Raw genomic sequence first — 11,967 nt, forward strand, 5'->3', positions numbered from 1 at the left:
AACTGAGAGACTGATATCGGCAGTCAGAAGAGAGTACAATGTCTAATTTACCTTCCCTCCCATAGATGTGGCATTAGAAACACTCTTGCATAGCATTAACTAGTTTTTTTGTAACTTGATGAAAAGGTAATGTAATACAAAGTATAGTGTTATAAGTGTACATACATATTTTTTAAAAATCAAAATATAAAAAAACTTTTATGATGATGACCATTGCAAAACCACAATGTTGACATCAGCAAACCGCTCACCCACACGACACCATACACGCTGGCTGCCATCTGCCCTGTACGGTGAAAACCGGGATTCATCTGTAAAGAAAACACCTCTCCAAAGTGCCAGATGGCATCGAATGTGAGCATTTGCCCACTCGAGCCGGTTACGACGACGAACTGCAGTCAGTGGTTACACGTGGTCTGCGGTTGTGAGGCCGGTTGGATGCATTGCCAAATTCTCTGAAACGGCTTATGGTAGAGAAATGAACATTTAATTAATGGGCAACAGCTCTGGTGGACATTCCTGCAGTCAGCATGCCAATTGCACACTCCCTCAAAACTTGCGACATCTGTGGCATTGTGCTGTGTGATAAAACTGCACATTTTAGAATGGCCTTTTATTGTGGCCAGCCTAAGCACACCTGTGCAATAACCATGCTGTCTAATCAGCATCGATATGCTACACCTGTGAGGTGGATGGATTATTTCGAAAAAGGAGAAGTGCTCCCGAACACAGATTTAGACAGATTTGTGAACAATATTTGAGAGAAATAGGCCTTTTGCGTACATAGAAAACGTCTTAGATCTTTGAGTTCAGCTCATGAAAAATGGGGGCAAAAACAAAAGTGTTGCATTTATAATTTTGGTCAGTGTATATAAATAAAATAAAAAACAATAACATCATAAATATATATTATATTACTTTTATTTATTTGTTGTATTATTATTTGAATATATGAATATTTATATTTTGTTATTTTAATATTAAATTAATTATATATTATTATTTTGTATAATACAATTTTTTTCTACTCATGAAAAAGCAAATACATTTCCATAAACTTCATAAAATCAATTTATCTGATATATTATATCATAAATATATCATATCATCTGTTACACTAATTGTAGATATATTATTAAGTATAAGTTATATAACCTCATATTATGACATATATTGTTTTCTTGTACATTTTCATAATTATATATAAATATCATATTAAATATATTTGTTATATGTATATTAAATATTATGTAAGATTTATTATATTAATTAATTATGTATTCTATTATAATATATAATGTATAAATAATGCAAAAAGCATTTACATTCTGTTTATGTATGTTTTATAAAATGTTTTAGATCTTAATCATTAGTACTGTGTGTTCAAAATGTTTAATGATCTGTTGTCTCATAAATCCACTTTAGTTTGGATTGATGATAATGATAATGCAGACATGTTATGTACAAGTTATGAATAATGTCTGTGGTGTTTGAGTGTTTTATCTGCTGTTGGTCGGTAGAGGGCGCAAAAACCTGTCAAACCTGCCTTGAAATGCTTCAGTTGCTAAAGTATGTCTGACTCTTGAGTTTTGGCTATTTCTGATTAATATTTCAGCTTTTCAATCTTCCATATCTCATGCTGAGAGATCTCAACAGTGTCATATAAAGCCCTTTTGTAAAAGACATCAAGCAAGTGTTCTTCAAACATACTTTCATGGTGTTTGTTGACATTTTGGTGCTTGTTTATGCAAAACACTGAGGACTGTAGTTTTTTTTTTTAAATAATTTATTGATTAGCTTTTGATGTTAGATGTCAGTTTTTTTTTGAAGCTTGTCTGTTATTTGATCCCGCCGTTGCTGACGTTCGGGGCCCGGCAGAGGCCCTTCCCACACACCTGAAAGGCCACACCCTTATATGTGGCCACGCCCTTCGAATCTATGCACAGGTCGGGCTGTAAACGCTCCCAGATCCGCTGTTTAGGATTCAGCTCTTTCTCAGGTTCACCTGCCACATCAAACACAATCCGTTACAAACCGACAGCGTTTATGAGCAAAAAGCAGACTGATGTTTTGATGAGCAGCTCTTACCGGGGTAATTCTCGAAAGTGACTCTGTCGCCAGGTTGGACAGTAGTAGGCGGAGTTAAGGGTTCCATGATCTCTTGATTGACAGCGCAGAGGAGGCGGGCCTGCGACTGAACGCCTCCTACCTTTATTGGCTGCACATTACACAACAACACCACCAGGCAGCCGACCAGCTGAACACATAATCATATAAACATAGTGAGGTGATGGCAAAAATTTGGGGTCAATATTTAAGAAAAAAAAAAAAGAAAAAAAACTGGTTTATATACACTGTGTTTATATATATATATATATATATATATCATATCAAGGATGCATTAAGTTGATCAAAAGTGACAGTAAGAGCATTTATAATGCTACAAAAAAAAATCTGTAAATGCTGTTCTTTTGATTTTTTTTTATTTATCTGTGAATCCTGAAAAAATAAAATATATCACAGTTTCCACAAAAATTTGGACAGCAGAACTGTTTTCACCATTGATGATAATCAGAAATGTTTCTTGAGCAGCAAATCAGCATATTAGAATGATTTCTGAAGCATGATGTAACACTGGAGTTATGATCCTGAAAATTCAGCTTTGATCACAGAAATAAATTGCATATGAACAGATATTTTGACCAAATCTGAGCCTAACTTTTAAAGCAGTAGTGTGTGTATATATATATATATATATATATATATATATATATACACACACACACACATATACACTACCGTTCAAAAGTTCGGGGTCAGTAAGACTTGTAATAGTCTTTAAAGAAGTCTCTTATGCTCATCAAGGCTGCATTTATTTGATTAAAAATATAGAAAAAAAAAACAGTAATATTGCAAAATGTTTTTACAATATAAAATAATGTTTTTTATTTTAACATACTTTAAAATAGAATTTATTCCTGTGATGAAAAGCTGAATTTTTATCAGCTGTTACTCCAGTCTTAAGTATCACATGATCCTTCAGAAATCATTCTAATATGCGGATTTATTATTAGAATGATCAATGTTGGATAATATCAACAGTTGTGCTGCCAAATATTTTTTGGAACGTGTGATTTTTTTTTCAGGATTCTTTCATGAATAACAGGTTTAAAAAGTACAGTGTTTATTCAAAATATAAATATTTTATAACAATGTAAATTATTTATTATTAACTTTTAATAATTAACTTAATACATCCTTGGTGAATAAAAGTATTAATTTCTTAAAAAAAAAAGAAACAATAAAAATGTACTGACCCCAAACTTTTGAACGGTAGTGTATATATATATATATATATATATATATTTTGTTCATTTAAGTGTCAATATATTTTTTAGAAGTTTTCTATGTAGTTTAAAATAAAAATAAAAATCAAGAATAGACAATAGTTTCTTTTTAGCAATATTGGCTTTCTTGATATTTTAAAATTTGAGAATTTTGGGGGGAAATCTATTTCTTTCAACCATGCTGCTTACAATATTTGCTTCCAATTGTCAGGGTTATGTTTAGTTTTTGTCCCTTGTGTTCATTGAGTTTTTGGTTGGCCTGTTCCTATGTGACCTAGTTTTCCTGATTGTTATTCTGTTTACCTGTGTTTATTAATTAACTTGTTAGTTCCTTTGATTTGCTCCCCTTCTTAAACCCTCAGTTTAAGTCTTTGTCCGTTCTCAGTCATTATTATTTGTGTGTACTCCCTGTCTTTTCAGTTTCTAGTAAAATTACATTGTTTAAAACGTCATTCTCCAGTCTTCGTCTTTCTGCCTGCTACGCAAACCTGACAGAAGAACGGACCCATAAAGATGACTGCTGAGGACAAGCTTTTTGCAGGGTTTGTGGCAGTTTACTCATCGATCTGGAGACATGTGACCCACACTCCAGCTCACGTTGCCTTTCTCACCCAGCTGTTCCAGCATTCCAGTATCTCTCACGTCTCCACTGTGAATGTTTGGAAGATCCATCAATTCGGCAATGCTTTGTAATGCTAGATGGTGGGGCTGGCCATACATTTTATTGGGAGCTCTCAGGTTTTTGTGAAAGGGGACCTTGAGATGGTGGGATTCCTTGGATGTGCCTTTTGGGCCCGAGAGCGGACGGTGATTGATCATCCTTATCTTCATCATGGACTTAGAAGTCATAGCCCTACCCTGATTAGATTAAGGGATGAGGGACCGACCGTCAGGGCCCGGGAGGAACACCACTGGAATCAGTAAACGAACTCAGGTGGCATCAGAACTCTCTGGTAAGAGACAGATCAAAATATTCTAAAAGAATTTGGTTTCGAAACTAGAATTTGGTTTTGAAATTAGAATTGGTATTGTTAGAATTGGGATTAACAAAAAGGGGGACAAACCATAGTGACTTGTCCAGCTCTGTGGGCAACATGATTAGAGATAATTTCGGAAGGAAATTAGAATCACGAGAATACAGCACAGCCAATCCGTTCTGAAGTAAAGAAAATTATGTGAGGAAAGCAAGCATGGTTAAAACATTTAGAAAGAAATTAAAATCAGTGCGATTGGGATATTTCAAGAAAATGAGATCATGTGAGCAAGTACGAAACAAGAAGTACATTTCAGAAGAATTGAAAAGCTGTGCGGGTAATTAATTCATCACTGTCATTAGGATATGTCCCCAAAACATTCAAACTGGCTGCTATTAAGCCTCTCATTAAAAAACCACAACTTGACCCCAACGAATTAATTAATTACAGACCAATCTTGAATCTCCCTTTTCTGTCAAAGATATTAGAAAAGGTTGTATCCTCACAATTATGTTCCTTCCTACAGAAAAATGATATCTGTGAGGATTTCCAGTCAGGTTTTAGACCGTACCATAGTACTGAGACTGCTCTTATTAGAGTTACAAATGATCTGCTCTTATCATCCGATCGTGGTTGTATCTCTCTGTTAGTGCTACTGGATCTTAGTGCTGCGTTTGATATTGTTGACCACAACATTCTCTTGAACCGACTTGAAAATTATGTTGGCATTAGTGGTAGTGCATTGGCATGGTTCAAACCGTACTTATCTGACCGCTATCAGTTCGTGGCAGTGATTGAAGAGGTAACATCGATCTCAAGTGCAGTTTGGAGTAGCTCAAGGCTCAGTACTAGGGCCGTTACTCTTTACGCTTTACATGTTACCCTTAGGAGATATCATCAGGAAACATGGTGTTAGCTTTCACTGTTATGCTGATGATACTCAGCTCTATATTTCTTCGCGCCCTGGCGAAACATACCAATTTGAAAAACTAATGGATTGTGTAGTTGAGTTAAAAAAAATTGGATGACAAGTAATTTCTTACCGCTATATTCTGAAAAAACAGAGGTGTTAATTATTAGACCTAAAACCTCAGCGTGTAATAACCTACAACACTGTCTAATACTTGATGACTGTTCTGTCAATTCTTCGTCATCAGTTAGGAACCTAGGTGTGCTATTTGATGGCAATCTTTCCTTCTAAAAAACACATCTCTAGCATCTGCAAAACTGCATTTTTCCATCTCAAAAATATATCTAAATTACGACCTGCGCTCTCAATGTCAAATGCTGAAACGTTAATTCATGCGTTTATGACCTCACGGTTAGATTATTGTAATGCTTTATTGGGTGGTTGTTCTGCTCGCTTAAACTCCAGCTGGTCCAAAATGCAGCAGTTAGAGTTCTTACTAGAACCAAAAAGTATGATCATATTAGCCCGGTTCTGTCTACACTGCACTGGCTCCCTATTAAACATCGTATAGATTTTAAAATCTTGCTAATTACATATGAAGCCCTCAATGGTTTAGCTCCTCAGTACCTGAGTGAGCTCTTATCGCATTATAGTCCCTCACGTCCGCTGCGTTCTCAAAACTCTGGCAATTTGATAATATCTAGAATATCAAAGTCAACTGCAGGTGGCAAATCATTTTCTTACTTAGCGCCCAAACTCTGGAACAATCTACCCTACAATGTTCGGGACGCAGACACACTCTGTCAGTTTAAATCTAGATTAAAGACCCATCTCTTTAACCTTGCTTACACATAACACATCAACATATTTCTATAATTCAGATCCATTAAAGGATTGTTAGACTGCATTTAATTAGGTCATCTGAATCTGGGAACACTTCCCATAACACCCGATGTACTCAGTGCATCGCCAGAAGAATGGCATCTACGCTAATATTAGTCTGTTTCTCTCTTATTTCGAGGTCACCTTAACCACCAGATCCAGTCCGTATCCAGATCAGATGGTCACTGCAGTCCCCCGGATCCAGTCCGAACCCAGCCCAGACGGTGGATCAGCACCTAGAGACGACCTCTACAGCCCTGAATGTCAGCGGAGTCCACATCAACTAGATGAGCCCCAGAGACGGATCCACATTAAAGACCACATCACCTAGACGGCTGTCGGCACAAGACCACGGGAACTTTGGCCAGAGGAGAACTGGCCCCCCGACTGAGCCTGGTTTCTCCCAAGGTTTTTTTTTCTCCATTCTGTCACCGATGGAGTTTTGGTTCCTTGCCGCTGTCGCCGCTGGCTTGCTTAGTTGGGGACACTTTTTCTTCAAACAATATCATATACTATTTGAACTGGACTGAGCTGGATGATGACATCATTGAATCCAATGATGAACTGCCTTTACCTGAATATTGAGTGTTTATTGTTGCCCTTTTGCATTATTGATGCACTATTTCCTATTTGATACTGTACAGCCGCCTTGTCACAATTCTTGTTAAAAGCGGTATATAAATAAAGGTGACTTGACTTGACTTGACAAATGCCAGAGTCCGGTGTAAACACAAAGTGCTTTTTGCCCACATGAGGCCCGTAAAAGAGCCTGAACAAGCAAACAATTAATGGTTTTAATGGTTTGCAAATTTGTGGGGAGGATAGGGATACAGGCTGTGTAATACTGTGTTACCAATTTTGGAGTATTGGTGTTGTTGTGCCTGCCATGTGTTTATCAGCTTGTATTCAGCTCAGTACAGAGACTGGTGAAAACTAGTGTATCCCATCAAATGGTTAAATTGGATGTACAATTGGATGGACTTTGGAATGATAAGCAACATTCATGTTTGGTATCTCTGAAGTGACTGAGGGTCTGACACATGTCAGAAAATGCAATAACAGTGCTTATTCGTTTAGCCCGGCTTCCAGAGAACAAGTGTGATGTAATGACATAAGTTTGCTTTGTTATGACTAGAAAAAAAAAAAAAAAAAAAAAAAAAAAAAATTATATATATATATATATATATATATATATATTTATATATATATATGAGTATATAGATATATGAGTAAGAGTTTTAGCATAGTAATGAATTTAGTGAGTAGTTATCAATGAATGACAAAAAGGGGGAAATTGTCTAAGAAAAAAATCATTTTATTATGTGCCGTGAGGATGATGTGAGAGAAGGGTATCGGGGCCCTAAATATAAAGGGAGTATGACGTAGCAGAATGTATTTATCTGACTCTTACTATGTGTGGAAAGTTACTGGTTAGGAGATGTAACCTTGAGAGATATAAGTTGGAGTGAGACCTTCCTCCCAGACATTTGACTGAGTTTATCTCTTAAGCAGAGAGTCATTCATATTCTGCCACAGAACTGATCTACAGCCAATTAGAATTCACTCGACTTTAAATAGTTATATATTTCACAAGTTGGATTTTTTTTCTTGCAATTCTGACTTTTTTTTTTTTTATCCAATGGTACAAAACAGTCAGAATTGCAAGATATAAAGAGAATTGTGGATATAAACTACTGAAATTAACTTTAAAATGCTGTAGCAGAAACAAATAAGCAGAATTGTGAACTGTAAATTCATAATTCTGACTAAAAAAGGCCAACATTTTAAAATATCTCACAATTCTTACCTTTTTTCTTCAGAAAGGTGAAAAAAGTGTGAACTGTTTGATTAAAAACTCACACTTACCTTTTTTGTTTTCTTTTATTGTTTCTTTACACCATGGTGGAAATAGGATTCCACAGACAGTGGCCAGAAGCTGCAAAAACCAATAGAATATTATTAAACAAATGTATCATATGTATGTGTGTTTATTTGTGTAGCATTTCACACAATACATTTAGAAAGTTTTATTTTCAAAAGAATATCTAACTTACAAACGCCAGTGAGCCAAAAGGGAAAAACTCCCTAAGAAACCCTGTCAAGAAAAAAAACAAAACATTTTGAAATAAAATGCATTGTGGGTAATTTAATGATTTTGCTTTTGTTTAAATAAAGAAACAGTAACATGTTAAGTGACTCTTTGTTGACCTGTTCCTGTGCTGTCATTGGTTGTTCTCTGTGTCAGGTGACCTGGAAGGGAAGGTGGACTCGTGTCAGGGCGACTCTGGAGGGCCGCTGGTGTGTAAAGACGCGTCTGGTTTGTCGTACGTGTGGGGAATAGTGAGCTGGGGCGATAAATGCGGCGAACCCAATTATCCTGGCGTCTACACTAAAGTGGCACATTATTTCGACTGGATCCGCTTCCACACAGGCTGGCCGGCCGTTACCAAATATAACCAGTAAATGAAGGAACAGACCAGTTCACTCTGTAATCACATAAACAAGCCTGTTTTATACCAAACGTAGGTACCAAACGCAGAGAAAACTGAGATGAAGTTTTAAAAGCACTTCAAATCAGTCATTTAACCTTTCTACCCAGTTAACAAAATATATCTTAAGAACATTTTGCCAATGTTCCCTTTAAGTTTTGAAAATGTTATTTCGGAATGTTCAAAACATCCAGTTTTTAAAATCAAAAAAAAAAAAAATCGGACTTTACTCTCGTAATATTTCTACTTAATTCTCATAACATTTCGATTTCATTCTGGAAATATTTCTACTTCATTCTCGTAATTTTGGCTTTATTCTTGAAATATTACGACCTTATTTTCATAATTTCGACTTTATTCTCATAATTTCAAGTTTACTCTCAAAATATTATGACTTTATTCTCAAAATATTATGACTTTATTCTCGAAATATTGTGACTTTGATGTCATAATCTTAGATTTTTTATTATTTTTTAACATTAAAACGCTGTCGTACTTTCACACATACAGAAAAAACAAAAGGTCATTCAAGGGAATCTGGACAATAGGCACGCTTGGTTCATGGACTACTATGTTTAATTCATAGAGAGAAAAATTGTTTAGGGTTGAGAAAATTTTTCCTTCACTTATGCACTTGCTGGTTTAAATTTTTTTTTTTTTTTACCTGACTAGACTTATTTTTTAGTAGGTTTGGTTCATATCAGTAGACCTGTAGCCTTGTTTTTGTTGACTGAATAAACAGTTTTTACTGACTAGTGCAAAACTCTAATATTGACACAGCATCAACTGCATCAGTATTTGACCTTTCCGGGCAGAAGCTGCTGTGTTTCTCCTCCCTCTCTGTCTGATTCAGTCTGATGTCAGGCATCTGTTGGCAGCGGATAATCATTTGTCTATCAGACTGAGTCGGGGACAGGACGAAGAGAAGAACAGAGAGGAATCATGAGGGCTGTTTTTTTCTTCACGTGTCTTCTCTTCCAGACTGCCGTGAGTTTCTGTGTATCTGATCAAATTAAAGTCATTCTGTGATTAATGCAGTAATTCATCTCATTAACTTTAAAAATGAGTCATGATAAATACACTGGTATTTTGATCACAGTGGTCAATATCTGATGAGGATTTCTTGGGTCCGGCTCAATGTCTGAATCAGAATTACACTCGGTTGTCTTGCTCGAAAGTGTTCTGTCCTCCATGGAGGCGATGCATCGGAGGACAGTGTGTCTGTAAGACACCGGACGAATGTCCGCGGCAGCAAATAAACGCCTGTGCGCTGGACGGATCTACGTATTACTCCCTGTGTCAGGCCAATGCGATCTCCTGCAGAAGCAAGATGCCCACTTTCTCACACTTCAGCCAGACCTGCAAAGGTGAGACGTGAACTTTAATCAAGGTAAAACCTTTGTGATCCATCTTTTAAAACCACTGCTTGATCTGTGCAGATTACTTTCCTGATTCAGACCAGACCACTGTTTATTGATTATGGTCTCGTTTTTTAGTTAAAAACTTCTTTATGTTGGATTGTTTATCCATACATGTTTATGTCCAGCGGAGGATAACGTGAAAGTGACACTGATGAACTCTGGGGCTCATAAAGTGGTGGAGATAAAAACTAAGTTGGGAAAAAAGCTGGTGTGTGGCAAAGACTGGAATATGGCCATAGCAAATGTCGTTTGTCGAAACCCTCTGAAAGTTGAGAGGTAAACACACCTGGGGCCGGTTGCACCATCTGGGCGTACGCCCGGTTGTAAGACTAGGCTGGACATAAAATGCTTTAAGTCGTGCATAGAATTTATACCTGTTGCGCCATCTCGGCATAGTGCTACGTATGATACTAAATCTTACACCTAGTCAAAGGTAATATTTTTACCTAGTCAAACAATTATTATGGGGAGGGGTCAAGCAACACATGCAAGCAACACGCAAACTTTGTGCAAGAGTTACATAAGTGAAAGTAAAAAAGAAACTACGGCTAACACTGCATTAACGGCACCAATTCTCTCAGAGACAATGAGAGACAAATCTACTTTACCATGCTGATAACAGTATATAACTGTCTTAAAGTATTCCCTTAATATTTCTATTCGACATCTTGCTTGGGCAGTAAATGCTTGGAAATACTTAACGTCTTTAATTCCTCTCATCATTTGCAGCGTTTTGTGCTTACTTTTTAATCAGAAATAAAGTATCAGCTTTCAAATTATGTCAATTCTATCACAAACTCTAAAATTTATAAATGTGTTTTTTTAGCCACAGAAAAACGTCAAGAGGCTAAAATGCACAATTGTCACGTAATTTCACATTTACCTCAGGAAAGAGATTCATTGTACATAAATTCAATAGCTAGAAAAAAACTCTAGAGAGAAGCATTGTATTACATTCATTATATTTTACCTAACCTGTCGCCTTTATTTTTAGTGTTAGCGAACATGTTGGAAAATATTTAGTTAATGAAATTATTTCAGATGTCGTTTCAGCTGTCACTGCGGGAGAATGTGTTTGCGTGGATGTGGGCGTAGTTGCGCCTGGTCGTAGTGTTAGCTGGTGCAACAGGTGTAAACATTTATTGTAAAGTTGGACGTTGCAAAGCCCAGCGTAGGGCTTACACACAGCTTTTTTTTTTATGTCTAGCTGGCACAACTGGCCCCTGAACACAAGACGACCTTTCTCTCGACTCAACATGCACTGACCGCTTCTCTTGTTCTGTCTCTCAGAGGAGCAGAGAAGGCGTCTAAAATCACATATGTGTCTCTTGATAAAACTATTACATGGCCAAATGAGTGTATGAGGGTTCACTGCACGGGATATGAGCTCTCATTGGCCGAGTGTACGATCTATAAACCAGAGCCAATCGCAGGAAACGCTGAAGTGGCCGTCGCAAAGTGTTACGAGGAACCTAAAGGTGCTGTTTTCTTCTCAAATATACTCACCATGTTAATCTTTAAAGTTAATCTGTTCTGTTGTCTTGACACTTCTTTCACTCACACTGATGGATTTTCTCGGAGTAGGCAAATGTAACAAGTTCATCTGTGCAAACGGGAAGTGCTTACTCCATGGAAAACCCTGCAATGGTGTCGATGACTGTGGAGACAACAGTGACGAGATGTGCTGCCAAAGTGAGTCTACGCTTCCTGCCTGTCTGTGACATACATGCAAAAAATTAATAATTACATTACTTTTAGGCAAACAGAAAACAAAGCTATTAATATAAATATCAAACACATCACTCACATTTATGCTGATGTTACTGTTTCTGTTGTGTGAAGGCTGTCATGACAGTGGTTTCCACTGTAAATCGGGCGTCTGTATTCCCCGTCACGCCGTCAGAGATGGAATCAGGGACTGTCTGGGAGGAGAAGATGAACTTG

General features: G+C 36.9%; 1 protein-coding gene across 10 annotated transcripts in view; it reads left to right on the forward strand.

Moving 5' to 3' along the window:
* The window catches only part of cfi (complement factor I), a 74,925-nt gene that overhangs the window by 38,845 nt on the left and 24,113 nt on the right, over positions 1–11,967 (forward strand). For 3 of the 10 annotated variants that reach the window (XM_051096565.1, XM_051096564.1, XM_051096570.1), the window contains exons 4-6: positions 11,314–11,501; positions 11,608–11,715; positions 11,866–11,967. The exon at positions 11,866–11,967 is cut by the window's right edge and continues 3 nt beyond it. The exons of 2 other annotated variants lie outside the window; for them this stretch is intronic. In XM_051096565.1, the coding sequence (XP_050952522.1) occupies positions 11,314–11,501; positions 11,608–11,715; positions 11,866–11,967 (398 nt within the window). Of the gene's footprint in view, positions 1–9,433; positions 9,590–9,701; positions 9,970–10,148; positions 10,300–11,313; positions 11,502–11,607; positions 11,716–11,865 lie in introns of those variants that run through there. 5 more of the 10 variants (XM_051096567.1, XM_051096572.1, XM_051096569.1 and 2 more) reach the window with 4 other exon arrangements.

The sequence above is a fragment of the Labeo rohita genome, chromosome 23 (genome assembly GCF_022985175.1).
Source record: "Labeo rohita strain BAU-BD-2019 chromosome 23, IGBB_LRoh.1.0, whole genome shotgun sequence".
Taxonomy (NCBI): domain Eukaryota; kingdom Metazoa; phylum Chordata; class Actinopteri; order Cypriniformes; family Cyprinidae; genus Labeo; species Labeo rohita.